Raw genomic sequence first — 16,221 nt, 5'->3', positions numbered from 1 at the left:
TTGGTGAATGCTGATGCTTCTGATGTTGAGAAAAATGTGGTGGCATGTGGGAAGAGTCGGACAAGTACACTGACCTTAAGACTACTAAACACCTACTTAGACCCGATCACCATCTCTTCAAAGGAAATTACTAAATATAGTCCAGTTTGTAACATTCTCTATGAAATGGGATTTTAAATTATGGGGAAATCAATTACATTTTTACATTTTTGTCATTTAGCAGATGCTCTTATCCAGAGTGCATACCTTTTCATACTTTTTTCATACTGGCCCCCCGTGGGGATCGAACCCACAACCCTGGCGTTGCAAATGCCATGCTCTACCAACTGAGCTACAGAGGGCTTTGAAATTATAGTAGTGAGCTTTGAAATTATTGATATAATTCCATTTTAAAGTGGTTAAAGAAAATACATTTTTTCATCAGGTTTTTGAAATGTTTATGTTTAGTTTGTGAAAATACTAATATTAAAAGACCAAAATACCAACAAATCTCTAAATTGATAGATAGATGCAAAAACTTCAGCCTGTGGTGTCTGGCCTTACATTTAGGATGTTTATTTGTGAGTTTTAATCGGTTGAGCTTCTTGTTCAGCAAATCACGAGCTCTGTTTTCACGCTTGTTTTTGAAATTCAGCCGCTGTGCCAATTGGCTGTGGGTTTGTAATTGGATGACATCACATGCTAGGGTGGGTGTAGCTGAGGCAAGCACACACATTTTCTTCAGAATATAAATTTAGCATTTTTTTTTTTGAAAATCATTATATTCATAAAATGATCTTTACAATAATTCCTCCAAATAGAGGAATATATTTGATTATTTCTTGCGGGGAAAATAAACAAGGCAGACTTGATCAACGCAGAACACTGTCATGACAAAACATTTATAATACCAGTCGAACAAGGTCTCAGACGTTTGGAAGGTGTTAACCACATCACACTAATCTTGTGAATTGTTCCGGAGGAGATCTTCAGCCTGAAATAGATAAACACAAAATATAGTATTTAGAAGAAACAAAAAAGGACAATTCGGTTGAAAACGCTTCTTTACTGTAGGCCTAGCTACTTCGGTACCTGACAACAATCCACATTCATTTATTCTTGAAGTGCCAACCTATATAATTGAAGAGTAGAAGTAGGCTACTACCCTATTGAATCCATTTGCTTCTATGGAAGACATGGGTCTATGTTATTTCACTCATCAGTGCTCTGTCTACTGGTCTCTGATGTATGAGTGTACAGTATATTGTTTCTGTATGTCCCTTGCTGGTGACAAGTCTGATTTTCTCTTTGTGGGATTAATAAAGTTTATTAAATAAAAAAATATCTAAACAAATGGAATAATAACATTACCAGGAAGTCTACCGGGTCGTCTGGCTTGGCCTTGCAGCACTCCATCATGCCCTCGGTGAGAGAGGGCATTACGTAATTCATCATGTAGTTCGTCAAGGGGGCGAAGCGAGCCACCAGCAGCTCATGCTCCTGCCTCTTCAACTCAGTCACGTGACGGTTCTAGAGACACACACACACACACACACACACACACACACACACACACACACACACACACACACACACACACACACACAACGTACGTACAACTCCGCTAAACTAAAACTACAGCTCCATGGTTTACGTTGTTGCTGGTGGCCCACTCTTCCATGGTATACAAAGAGTGGTTTTAAGAGTTTATAGATCTGAGAGGACTGGATAGGGGTAAGCAATATGGAGATGAGCCTATAAGGATTCCAAAATGGAATCAAATCTCAATGAGTAATGTGAGAGAGATGTTTCCTGTAATGGCCCCCTATTCACATTATGGCATACTACTTCTGATGCAGCCCTTCTCTTACCCACTCCTCTAGCTGTGCGGCCATCTTGGCAGCGGTCTCAGCCTCCCTCCTCTTCCAGTCTGCTGTCTCCAGTACCAGGCGCTGTGCTGTCTCCTCTGCGGACTTCCTCTCCATCTCCTCTCTCTCCTCAGGGGTGGGTCCGTAGTTCCTTGGATGCCCCACCAGCCTGGTGATCTTCTCCATCACAGCACCATATTCAGGGTCGGCGGCATTGTTCACCTCTGACAGACAGACATCAGACTATGAAAGACTGACAGACTTCCTCTCAATGCGTTAAGTTCTATTCAATCACTATTTACTACAATTACTATACACCGGTTCTGATAATTAAGTTGAATATTAGGGTTTCAAAATGACCTTATCCATCGCATTATTCTCTTTTGGTAAATCAGTATCTCCAGTTTTTCGGCCTTACCAATGTGCTCTGGGTGAATCTCCAGCTCGTCAAAGTAGTTCAGAACCGTTTCATCTTCCACGTTGGCTTTTCTATATTTCTTCAGCCGGCTAAGGTACTCGTCTTTAGAGTAGCGCATCTTCTCTGCCACACTCTCAGGTAGGTTCTGCACCCGCTCCTTTAAGAAGTCATCAGATGCCTCCAGGGAGAAAATGAACTCTGCAAAACAGACAGACGGGGGATCAATAATAGCCCTGCAATACTGTGCAATTCAGTGTAACATATATATTAACAATTACTTACCAGGAATTATCTTCTTGTTGTAGGCAGGCATTTTGGACCTGGGATAATCCGGTTCCATGTCTTCATCTGGAAAACATCAGTGTTTAAGAGACCAAGCAGGATGACAACGGTCAGTGTGGAGTTTGGAAACAATAGTTCCAATGAAAAGGTTATTTTGCAATATCTTCAATGTTTCAATTGTAAATAATGTGAATTTGATTTATGTTACCATAGAAGATCTCCTTGGCCTGATCGTAGGACTTGGGGAAGCCGTCGAGGACGAAGCCATGGTTCCTGCAAGGCGTGGAGTTCAGCTTATCACGCATGATACGGTAAACAAGCCTGTCGCTCAGGCGACCTGCAAGAATAATGATGACATTTATGAAATCACTAACACTGTTTCAGAAATTTTTGAAAACAATGTAACAAAAGAAACATCTTCATAATAGGAAATCGAACAAATGATAGAGATGAGGGGCGGAGTCTAAATGACATCTACAAACAAGCTTTCAGGAACAACTGTGGAATATTAACACACCTTCATTTTGCTCCATGCTGTCCTTCAGAGAGTCCAGTTGGTCCTGAGCGTTACTGACCGCCTCTTCACTCTCTCCCTCCTGCTCAGCCCCATTCACAGCCTCCTCCTGACATATAATGAGCAACTCAAATGAATACCTTAATTAATATATTGTAAGATATTGTTTTACAAAATGGTTCACACACCTATTGCTACTGTAGAGTGTAAGTGTATAGTACAGAGAGACCTGTAATATCAGAAAATAACAGGGGTGCATTTCTTTTGAACTACCACAAGAGGGAGGTATTTCCTATTTTACAAGAGAAAATAAATATGAAGTGCTATACAAGCGTAATGCCTTTGCTTTTACTGACCAGATGTTGCATCTTCTCATCAATGACCTCTTGGAGCTTGATGTGGTGCAGTTTGTAATGTTTACACAGTGTCTCTGCCACAGTGCTCTTCCCCACCGCTGGAGGACCCAAGAGACAGATTCTGATGGGCTGATGGGAAAACAAAAGAGCATGTTAAATATTTTAACCATTTATGGCTTGAATATGAGTATATAATATCATAGAAAATAATATAATGACACTATCTATAATCTATAATCTATCTATAAACCTAAACATGGTACACATTCTCTGTATTGCTGTGTAACAAAGCTTTCCTTCCAATAAGAGACAATACACACGTTCACATTCTAAATTGGTGCTGGGAAAATCCATTCAGACTCTAGCTAAGAACAGAAGAGGTAAACATACAGTAGTAGGTCTGGTCCCTCACCAGTAGTAGTCTCAACAGTTTGTATTCCTCCACCACGCCGTTGATGTTATCAATGATGCCAGCCTCCGACACCCAGTGAAGGTTGAAGGTTTCCTTCAGAAAGATTGGCTCTATCCGCAGGTTGACACTCAGGTGATCCACATCAGCGTTCTGGAAAACAAGGTGAAATTGATGCTCCAACATTGACCAGACCCGGACCTACTGCTGTTCTGCCAATTTCCCATTGGTCAACCAAGACTGCACAAACAGATCTGGGACCAGGCTAGTGGAGATATGCTCCAACTGACAACGGTCATTTCTGAATTAGCTTTCTTTAACCTGAGATGGGGGATCAAAACAGACAGACCGTCAGAGCATTGGTGAGGTAGGCCTCCTCCTTGGGGACTTTCTTGATCTTCCCTGGACCGAGCACAAAGCTTATTATCTAGCAGGGGGGATACAGAAAACAACACCAACCATTTTGTAGATCTACAAATCTATTTAAAAAGAAAGAAATGCAACAATTTTACCAATAAACTTGAAATGATCAACACGATGTCTGTCTGGCTTAACCTATTTACCTTCACAATATCCTCAAAAGTGTTATTGGAATCATCCACAGCGATGAAATAATGTATCTTTGGCTTGTGGTCGATTACATTCTGAATAACCCTTGTAGACAGAAGTAGACAATATTACAGAATTAGAATTTATTTTTACCCAAACTCTGGCAGATACCCTTAAATAAGCAATAATAGAACATCAAGACAATGGAATGGACACATTGAAAAATACAAACCCTGCAAGGTCGTTGACATGAATGGTAGGGATAACATTTGTGCCAGGCCCAAAAACAGGAACTCTTGCAATCTCCCCCAACCAAGACGCCTTGAGGATTGGAGCCAGAGGAAAGAGTGAGATAGAAAACATCCATCGAAGCCTTCATAGAATAATAATGTCTCAGTTAATTAGTTCAGATGTACCTTGAAGAAGTAGTGGAGGAGGTTTTCTCCCATTCCATACTGAACACCTGCTGCCACAACATAACTGGACAGCTTGGACTTTTTCTGGATGGCCAATAAAAAGAGTTGTTGTTTTTGCCGTTGTTTTTGTTGTTGTTTTTGTTGTTGCTGACATTTGCCCTGCCCAGTACACTTACAGTTTTGCCCAGCTTGAGCACCGTTTTCTCTGCGTTGGCGTGCTCCTTGAAGTTAGGATGATGTCTTTTCCTCCTGTAGTCGTCCTCTGTCAGAGGAATCTCTGGGTCATTCTAAGGACAGAAAAGATATGAGGAATATTCAGAAAAGTGAATTGACACATTCATTACATAGTGATTAGGCTACATAAGAATTGGAATAGATACTTACAGGATCTGCTGGCTTGCTCATTGCCCAGGTCATGACTGACGATATCAAAATGAATACCTTCTGAGACGCAAAACTCTCAATATCTGAGTGAAGAGCTGTAGCATAAAGGAAGAGGAGGCATCATCTTACTGTAGGTGCAGTAGGCTAGAGGCCATGCAGTATATGCAAAGTAACTCAAAAAGGTCCAGTGAGACAATATGACAGTCTGAGTAGGGCTGTCAAACGTAAAAAATAACATCTAGTTAATCGCAGGAATTGCTGTGATTAATCACAATTAATCACATTCTGAATTTGCTCAAATTGAGCTGTAATTTAAGATGTTTTTAAAAATACAAAATACATTACAAGAATATTGACATCTTTATTTTGTCCAAAGTAATGGTTTGTAAAATCCGGCAAATTGATAAAGCTCACTTTTAACCTCAATGTCAACTTGTTTTGACATTGCATTGTTGTTTTTAGCTGTATAGATTATGTATTTTGGATTTTTCCAGTGTATTTTCAACGCCTTCAGACAATGCGCTTAATCACAATAAAAAAGAATTAGTGCACTAAAATTGCAAAAAGTTAACTGATTAACTCTGACAGCCCTATCTGAGAGTGAATGTATCATGACGGTTTCATCCAACACTGGTCCATAGCCCACCTGAAATGGCCCAAGTTGCCTCATCTATCAGCTCTGCTGTTGCATTTTCGGAGATATTGTAAACCACCACATCACATTCCAATAGCCTTGGCAGGAGCTGATCTCGGTTCTGTGACTGGAATGGAAATGGAAAGATGTCAATGACAGGCGTAGATGAAAATTGCATGCCTTGTTTTGTTATATCAAATCAAATCAAATTGTATTTGCCACATGCGCCGAATACAACAGGTGTAGACCTTACAGTGAAATGCTTACAAGCCCTTAACCAACAATGCAGTTTTAAGAAAAATAAGTGTTAAGTAAAAAATTGATGATAAAAAAATAATTAAAAAAAAGAATAAATAATTAAAGAGCAGCAGTAAATTAACAGCAGCGAGGGGGGGGGATGCAAATAGTCCAGGTAGCCATTTGATTAGCTGTTCAGGAGTCTTATGGCTTGGGAGTAGAAGCTGTTAAGAAGCATTTTGGACCTAGACTTTGCGCTCCGGTACCGCTTGCCGTGCGGTAGCAGAGAGAACAGTCTATGACTTGGGTGGCTGGAGTCTTTGACAATTTCTAGGGCCTTCCTCTGACACCGCCTGGTATAGAGGTCCTGGATGGCAGGAAGCATGGCCCCAGTGATGTACTGGGCCGTATGCACTACCCTCTTTAGCGCCTTGCGGTCGGAGGCCGAGCAGTTGCCATACCAAGCAGTGATGCAACCAGTCAGGATGCTCTCGATCGTGCAGCTGTAGAACCCATGCCAAATCTTTTCAGTCTCCTGAGGGGGAATAGGCTTTGTCGTGCCCTCTTCACGACTGTCTTGGTGTGTAGCTGATAGATGATAGATGATGCCTCCCGAGTGGCGCAGTGGTCTAAGTGCTGTGCCACTAGAGATCCTGGTTCGAATCCAGGCTCTGTCATAGCCGGCCGCGACCGGGAGACCCATGGGGAGGCTCACAATTGGCCCAGCGTCGTCCAGGGTAGGGGAGGGAATGGCCGGCAGGGATGTAGCTCAGTTGGTAGAGCATGGCGTTTGCAACGCCAGGGTTGTGGGTTCGTTTCCCACGGGGGGCCAGTATGAAAAAACAAATGAAAAAAAAACAAATGTATGCACTCACTAACTGTAAGTCGCTCTGGATAAGAGCGTCTGCTAAATGACGTAAATGAAAATGTTTGGACCATGATAGTTTGTTGGTGACCAGCCTTTAAAAGCACTTCATGGCTACAGACGTGAGTGCTAGGGGTCTGTAGTCATTTAGGCAGGTTACCTTAATGTTCTTGAGCACAGGGACTATGGTGGTCTGCTTGAAACATGTTGGTATTACAGACTCAGTCAGAGACAGGTTGAAAATGTCAGTGAAGACACTTGCAAGTTGGTCAGTGCATGCTCGGAGTACAGCACATGTCCTGGTAATCTGTCTGGCCCTGCGGCCTTGTGAATGTTGACCTGTTTAAAAGTCTTACTCACATCGGCTACGGAGAGCGTGATCACACAGTCGTCCGGAACAGCTGGTGCTCTCATGCATGCTTCAGTGTTGCTTGCCTCAAAGCGAGCATAGAAGTAATTTAGCTCGTCTGGTCGGCTCGTGTCACTGGGCAGCTTGTGGCTGTGATTCCCTTTGTAGTCTGTAATAGTTTGCAAGCCCGGCCACATCCGACGAGCGTCGGAGCCAGTGTAGTACAATTCAATCTTAGTTCTGTATTTACGCTTTGCCTGTTTGATGGTTCGTCGGAGGGTATAGCGGGATTTCTTATAAGTGTCCAGGTTAGAGTCCCGCTCCTTGAAAGCGGCAGCTCTACCCTTTAGCTCAGTGCAGATGTTGCCTGTAATCCATTGCTTCTGGTTGGGGTATGTACGTACGGTCACTGTGGGGACGACGTCATTGATGCACTTATTGATGAAGCCAGTGACTGATGTGGTGTAGTCCTTAATGCCATCGGAAGAATCCTGGAACATATTCCAGTCTGTGCTAGCAAAACAGTCCTGTAGCTTAGCATCTGCGTCATCTGACCACTTCTTTATTGACCGAGTCACTGGTGCTTCCTGCTTTAGATTTTGTAAGCAGGAATCAGGAGGATAGAATTATGGTCATATTTGCCAAATGGAGGGCGAGGGAGAGCTTTGTATGCATCTCTGTGTGTGGAGTAAAGGTGGTCTAGAGTTTTTTTTCCTCTGGTTGCACATTTACATCTGGAGGAAACCTGGCACCATCCCTACGGTGAAGCATGGTGGTGGCAGCATCATGCTGTGGGGATGTTTTTCAGCGGCAGGGACTGGGAGACTAGTCAGGATCGAGGGAAAGATGAACAAAGCAAAGTACAGAGAGATCCTTGATGAAAACCTGCTCCAGAGCGTTCAGGACCTCAGACTTGGGTGAAGGTTCACCTTCCAACAGGACAACAACCCTAAGCCAAGAGTGGTTTCGGGGCATGTCTCTGAATGTCCTTGAGTGGCCCAGCCAGAGCCCGGACTTGAACCCGATCGAACATCTCTGAAGAGACCTGAAAATAGCTGGGCAGCAACGCTCCCCATCCAACCTGACAGAGCTTGAGAGGATCTGATGAGAAGAATGGGAGAAAATCCCCAAATACAGGTGTGACAGGCTTGTAGCGTCATACCCAAGAAGACTTGAGGCTGTAATCGCTGCCAAAGGTGCTCCAACATAGTACTGAGTAAAGGGTCTGAATACTTATGTAAATGTGATATTTCCATTTTTTATTTTTTTATTTTTTTATTAGCAAACATTTATAAAAACCTGCTTTTATTTGTCATTATGCGGTAGAATACGGCTCCAACCTAACAAAATGTGGAAACGTCAAGGGGTCTGAATACTTTCCGAAGGCCATATACCACAAACCCCTGAGGTGCCTTATTGCTATTGTAAACTGGTTACCAACGTAATAAGAGCAGTTTAAAAATAAATGTTTAAAAATAAATGTTTTGTCATACCCGTGACAATCAGCATTCAGGGCTCGAACCACCCAGTTTATAGTGGGTTATTAAGTATACTCACTGTATAACATTCTAATGCAAAACTGGGGTTTTCCCCCTCGTTGTTAGAGATAGTTCCAACAATTTGAAAAGTCCCATCTTGCAGTGTAAGCTCATCCGCAGGGGGACCATCCTCTTCTGCCTCCTCCAAGGAGCCGCCAACTATGCAGGTTGACAGAAACTATACACAGTCGCAAAAAGTGTAAACAAAAACATTGTCAGCTACATTATGTAATATTTCACCACATCAAACGCCAATACAAAGATATTTTTGCTACTTTACCTTTGCGATACATTTCGATGAATATTGTTCAATATTGTTGACGAAAACTCGTTTAGTTCGGTAACTTTCTTTCTTTTCGTCCGCCATGTTTCCCGTTGCTGGGGAAAGATGCACGCTTTGCGGTTGCTAACATCGCCTCAGCCAATTAAATAAGTGCATTTGCAAACGTGAGCAATGAGCAATGACTGAGCACCAGAAGCATCTTGCTCAGATACCGGTAAATAAAATAAAAATTATAAAATAGAGATAAGAAAGACTTCATGCAGTTAGTTCAATGCACATTTCATAATATAACAAATGCAATGCATAAATGTTAATGCATAAATGCTCAGCCCAGTCAAAACTGTTCGCTGCTCTGGCACCCCAATGGTGGAACAACCTCCCTCACGACGCCAGGACAGCGGAGTCACTCACCACTTCCGGAGACACTTGAAACCCTACCTCTTTAAGGAATACCTGGGATAGTATAAAACTAATCCTAAATGTAAACTTTTTACACAGGGTATTTTGGCAGAAGATAGCACTTGTTCTCCAGTTGTGGTGTAAAATATTTGCTCTTTTTGTGAGTCACATAATAAAACTCTCCTCATGACTTCTACCTAGTAACTCTCTGTTGTGTCCTGTCATGTGAATGATAAATGCCTTAATCAGTTCTCTTCCTCTGTGGGAAGGGGGTTGATTGTTTGGTGATTTACAGTAAGTCTTCCTCAACTATTCAGGGTCTTCCTCCAAAACCCACCACAACTAGTCTTTTAAACTACTCTGTTACGAATAGTGTTGATATTAATGCAATTCACAATAGGACAGGTGACTGTAGGCTATCATACAGTGAGCTCCAAAAGCATTGGGAGAGTGACATTTTTTGTTGTTGTTTTGGCTCTGTACTTCAGCACTTTGGATTTGAAATGATACTATGACGTTAAAGTATAGACTATCAGCTTTAATTTGAGGGTATTTTAATCCATATCGGGTGACCCGTTTAGAAATTACAGCACCTTTTGTACATAGTCCCCCCATTTTAGGGGACCAAAAGTATTGGGACGAATTCACTTACAGTGCATTCAGAAAGTATTCAGACCCCTTCACTTTTTCCACATTTTGTTACGTTATAGCCTTATTCTAAAATGGATTAAATGACATGTTTTCCTCATCAATCTACACACAATACCCCATAATGACAAAGTGAAAACAGGTTTTTAGAAATGTTTGCAAATGTATTAAAAATAAAAAACAGAAATAACTTATTTACATAAGTATTCAGACCCCTTGCTATGAGACTCGAAATTGAGCTCAGGTGAATCCTGTTTTACCCAATAAATTACTGGGAGTTTATATAAACTCAGCAAAAAAAGAAACGTCCTCTCACTGTCAACTGCGTTTATTTTCAGCAAATTTAACATGTGTAAATATTTGTATGAACATAACAAGATTCAACAACTGAGACATAAACTGAACAAGTTCCACAGACATGTGACTAACAGAAATTGAACAATGTGTCCCTGAACAAAGGGGGGGGGGGGGTCAAAATCAAAAGTAACAGTAAGTATCTGGTGTGGCCACCAGCTGCATTAAGTACTGCAGTGCATCTCCTCCTCATGGACTGTACCAGATTTGCCAGTTCTTGCTGTGAGATGTTACCCCACTCTTCCACCAAGGCACCTGCCAGTTCCCGGACATTTCTGGGGGGAATGGCCCTATCCCTCACCCTCCATTCCAACAGGTCCCAGACGTGCTCAATGGGATTGAGATCCAGGCTCTTCGCTGGCCATGGCAGAACAGTGACATTCCTGTCTTGCAGGAAATCACGCACAGAACGAGCAGTATGGCTGGTGGCATTGTCATGCTGGAGGGAGGGAAAGGTACCACATGATGGAGGAGGATGTCTTCCCTGTAACAGTGTTGAGATTGCCTGCAATGACAACAAGCTCAGTCCGATGATGCTGTGACCCACCGCCCCAGACCATGACGGACCCTCCACCTCCAAATCAATCCTGCTCCGGAGTACAGGCCTCGGTGTCACGCTCATTCCTTCGACGATAAACGCGAATCCGACCATCACCCCTGGTGAGACAAAACCGCGACTCGTCAGTGAAGAGCACTTTTTGCCAGTCCTGTCTGGTCCAGCGACTGTGGGTTTCTGCCCATAGGCAACGTTAATGCCGGTGATGTCTGGTGAGGACCTGCCTTACAACAGGCCTACAAGCTCTCAGTCCAGCCTCTCTCAGCCTATTGCGGACAGTCTGAGCACTGATGGAGGGATTGTGCGTTCCTGTTGTAACTCGGGCAGTTGTTGTTGCCATCCTGTACCTGTCCCACAGGTGTGATGTTCGGATGTACCGATCCTGTGCAGGTGTTGTTACACGTGGTCTGCCACTGCGAGGACGATCGGCTGTCAGTCCTGTCTCCCTGTAGCGCTGTCTTAGGCATCTCACAGTACGGACATTGCAATTTATTGCCCTGGCCACATCTGCAGTCCTCATGCCTCCTTGCAGCATGCCTAAGGCACGTTCACGCAGATGAGCAGGGACCCTGGGCATCTTTCTTTTGGTGTTTTTCAGAGTCAGTTGACAGGCCTCTTTAGTGTCCTAAGTTTTCATAACTGTGACCTTAATTGCCGACCGTCTGTAAGCTGTACGTTCCACAGGTGCATGTTCATTAATTGTTTATGGTTCATTGAACAAGCATGGGAAACAGTGTTTAAACCCTTTACAATGAAGATCTATGAAGTTATTTGGATTTGTACGAATTATCTTTGAAAGACAGGGTCCTGAAAAAGGGACGTTTCTTTTTTTGCTGAGTTTATATAGAGTGTGCGACTCTCTTTATTTCTAGAGTAAAAACCATGAGGTCGAAGGAATTGTCCGTAGAGCTACGAGACAGGATTGTGTTGAGGCACAGATCTGGGGAAGGGTACCAAAACATTTCTGCAGCATTGAAGGTCCCCAAGAACACAGTGGCCTCCATCATTCTTAAACGGAAGAAGTTTGGAACCACCAAGACTCTTCCTAGAGCTGGCCGTGTTTAGAAACATATTCTATTTTTATTTGCAATACAAGTGACTCCAAAATGACACAATACATTATTTACAATTAATTTGTATTGGCACAAAATAATCTGAAACACAACCAAAACAAACAGCAAATGCATCCAACAAATGTGTAGAAAAATGTGTCACTGTCCCAATACTTTTGGAGCTCACTGTATGTGCAATGCAACCCATAAACACACGCAGTCTCCCCATACCCCCCCCCCCCCCCCCCCCACACACACACACACAGCCTCCAGCACACACACACACCTGTAGCTGCACAGAACAACAATAGGGTTTTGTTAGCGCTGACATGGAAACTTCTAAAGCACATCACATATTTATAGAGCTGACACTATCTGACAAACTGCTGGCACTGCCTAATCTGCCTTCAAATGACCCCACTACCTACTACAGGTCTCTCTTTCAGCACACTGTAAAACACAACCACACAATGGAATGACTGTCAATGACAACACATTGTAAAACACAACCACACAATGGAATGACTGTCAATGACAACACATTGTAAAACACAACCACACAATGGAATGACTGTCAATGACAACACATTGTAAAACACAACCACACAATGGAATGACTGTCAATGACAACACATTGTAAAACACAACCACACAATGGTATGACTGTCAATGGCAGCACACTGTAAAACATAATTACAGACATTGCACGTGGCAGTAAATTGTAACAGATATTCATAGAATAGCAAGGTAGAGTGACATAATTAGGCAGTAGATGCCACTGGCAAACTGTTTAGATCATTCGATTGAGACTTCAGTTTTTATTCAAATAGGCAATAAACTTAAATAACTCAAATAGTAAATGTAACTATAAGTAAAAGTTATTTTCAACTTTTTCAAATTGCATGATTTCATGCTCCTGACATTCCTTACACACTACTCAACAAGTGGTTTAACTGCATCTAAATCCTGTCTTTGAGAGAGTATGGAGCTCATAATTAGTCTACCGGTATATCATCAGCATTAAATCACCTCTACAGAATCTCCCCAGAGAAGAGATGGCCATCTGACGCTACAGTCTGGGCCAGTGATTTACAGCACGTCGATATAAGGAATATTTATATTGCTATTCTTGATTAACATGCCGATCAACGTGCAGTCTGTCTACTGCTGTACTGCCTGCAGCTGTTAGAGATGGCATGTGGCACCCCCCCCCCCCCCTGATACTTGATTAGTTATTTGCAGTATACTGAAACATACTAAAACGTTCTGCATAGGCCTATCTAAAGCCATGGTTCCTTTCCCACAGTTGCTCACAGCAGGAGTCTCTCAGTCCCAACCACCCAACCAACCAACAACAACAGGTGTGAAGTCAAAATGTTGCCGTGAACTGAACGTGTGTTGGTGGCTATAAAATGCAATGAAAATACCTGTGGGCCACCATCACAAGCTAGAGATTGTATACTTCTAGGTTGATTTTCACTTCAGAAATTGACTACTTTTTATCACACTGCTAGGCTGCACAAGCCTGTGGTGGATAGAGACCTGTCATTTTTAATGGTACTCAAAAATAATGTCCACCAAGGAGCCATGAATGTTAATAGCAACGGTCATCAAAATTGTTAAAATGTTTTTAAAACAATTCTAATAAATGCAACGGTTGGACAATGGAAGAAGATACTCCAAACTTGTTGAATTTTTTAATCCAGCAGGTATTGATTGAATTATAGCACATTAAACATTTTACTGGCACGGACAAATAATGAATGAGTTCAGGGATTTTGGTGGGAATTCAGGTATTCCATTTTTTGTCAAATTCCACTTTTATTCTTAGAATGCACTCAAATATACATTTTCTAATGATATCAGGTATTTTTTTTTTATATTTTGTGTTAAAATAAAGAAAATGATATGTGCCTCATTTGCATAAGCACACAGGAGTACTAGCATATATTAAAACATTAACATAAAGGGGTGGAACAGGGCTGCAACCACCAAAAACGTGCTCTGTCTAGGCCTACCTGCACTTGCCTGTGCTGTCTAGACTGCCTCATTAATTACGGTTGTTGTCACGTACTGTTGCATAATTCAATAGCAGGATAGCCTCTGATAAAATAAATCTACATGCTAGTCTCTAGATTACACCTCTATACCAAGGGCGAAATTGTGGTATAGATATTGAGAGGGACGAATAGTAGGTCCTCCCCCAGATTTATTTTTTGGACAATTTAAAACACATTTCCTGCAATTCTACACAGTTTGACATGACTTATCATGCCTCTGTTGAGAGGGGTACTGTATATGGAAAGGTATTTTGAAAACAAAGTATATGTGGAAGGATAACAAATAAAATTGTTTTTAAAATATGTTATTTTTCAAAATTGTTTTTAGAGCTAACTTCCTCCTGCATTTCAACACATTTTGCCATGAGGCAGAGAGAAAAAAAAATGTTTTATAGCTCATCTCATGCTGTTCTTCAAATTTTGCCTTTAGGATTAAATAACATTTTGCAGTTTTAAAGCTAATTTCCTGCTACTCTACACATTTTGCCATGAGGCTGAGAGAAAATGTTGCAGTTTTAAAGTAACTGTCCAGTGAAAATCTCACTTTTAAAAGTTTATATTCTGTTAACTCATACCCAAATAATGTTGTTGACTCGTCCTATACTCGTATTAGTGGCCAAATCATAAATTGGAGAATAAACACTTCAAAAACGCCACCTCACACTTGTATCTCAAACAGACCATTTAAAACATGCTTGATATTTCCTCATAGAGGATGATGTCATCCTCCTGAGGAGGATGAGCTGCCCAATCAGCAGTCTACTTGCATTAATATTTTTTATGACCAGTATATGCCCGCACCATTCTGTTGTTGGGGTATGCCAACACCATTCCAACACAGAAAAGCTGCTTTTTAACATACTTAATTACAATTTTTTGGAAGTGATATGATGAATTTCTCTGGTATTAAGGAAGTCAGGATGCAAGAATACAAACAAACTCTTAGATGGAGATTTGATACAATGTATTTAATTATAAGGACCCGGATTCAACATAACAAGCTGCAAGTGAGTTGCCTCTTGCTATCAGAATGATAGACAAAGAGATCTCTCAGTTTGTACACTTCAAGATAAACAAGTTTTAACCAACATCTGGCAACCATCACTGGAGGACCCTCCCAACCAAGATGGTACCAGCCGGCACCCCAGACGATACAGCCCCTCTATAACTCATTCTAAGATAAATAACAGTGGTTCCTTCAGCCTTTCTGGCTCCCAGAGTGACATGATAAATGTATTGAACACATTCCCAAATCCTTTGTAAACACGTAATATCAGGAAGGAAAAGGATTTCACTCATATTGTAATGAATTATAGGTCATATTTCATAGAAATCTGGAAACACTGGACAGGTATTTTAAAGGTCGTCTTCGGGCAAAAACAACTACTTTAAACTGTGTATCTGATCAAATCATACCAGGTCATTTAATGCTTAAAAAATAATAATTTATGAATAAGGTGTTTGGCTACATAAGTGCCATTTCTTACCAATCTCTACAGCTTCCGTCCAAAAACAAATCCTGTGAAATGACGTCAACACATATTGGAGGAGTTACTGGCTAGCTACAGTGGCTAGCTTAGCTAAGGAACTAGCTACATCGGTCGTGGCACATATGACCAGAATTACACATCGATGACCTATGAAAGGCACACTCCATTTCTGTCCAAAAATTGAGAAAGAGGAGGAGTTGGACCATTAAAGCAAATTTCCTGCAATTCTACACATTTTGCCATTGCTTATGACATGTTCATATGCTATCTGGGGAGCCAATTTTACGTTTTGTTGTTATTGATTTAAATAAATTATTGGGGGGGGGCATTTCAGCAATTATCTATGCATATTTTACATTGTTTGCGAGATCAGACATATCACTATAATCTGAGTGTTCATTTCACTTTCATTTCAGCGCATCTAATTTGTAAACATTTCAAATGTATTGATGATAACTTTTTTCAATTCCACAAAAATGAACACCCATTAAAACAAAGTTAACTTTCGTCTCTTTCTTGTGGTTCATGGGTCGAGACAACGCATTAAATCCCAGACGAAGCTTTAGCGTTCTTATAGATGC

The 16,221-nt window shown here is 41.5% G+C and overlaps 1 protein-coding gene across 1 annotated transcript; it reads right to left on the bottom strand.

The window, feature by feature from the left end:
• Positions 1–937: 937 nt before the first annotated feature.
• On the bottom strand, positions 938–9,165 carry LOC311108085 (adenylate kinase 7-like; the record flags this gene model as incomplete). Its single annotated transcript, XM_084150727.1, has 18 exons — positions 938–973; positions 1,351–1,509; positions 1,851–2,071; positions 2,266–2,463; positions 2,548–2,613; positions 2,756–2,884; positions 3,065–3,170; positions 3,418–3,546; positions 3,830–3,979; positions 4,176–4,253; positions 4,390–4,480; positions 4,608–4,696; positions 4,792–4,875; positions 4,968–5,078; positions 5,176–5,270; positions 5,822–5,936; positions 8,818–8,976; positions 9,079–9,165. 18 exons carry the CDS (start codon positions 9,163–9,165, stop codon positions 938–940), a joined length of 2,103 nt encoding a protein of 700 aa, XP_084006853.1.
• Between the last annotated feature and the right edge of the window lie 7,056 nt (positions 9,166–16,221).

The sequence above is a fragment of the Coregonus lavaretus genome, assembly GCF_964263955.1.
Source record: "Coregonus lavaretus genome assembly, chromosome: 33".
Lineage (NCBI taxonomy): Eukaryota > Metazoa > Chordata > Actinopteri > Salmoniformes > Salmonidae > Coregonus > Coregonus lavaretus.
Note: the sequence above shows the minus strand (reverse complement) of the source record. Positions and strands in the feature narration are given on the sequence as shown.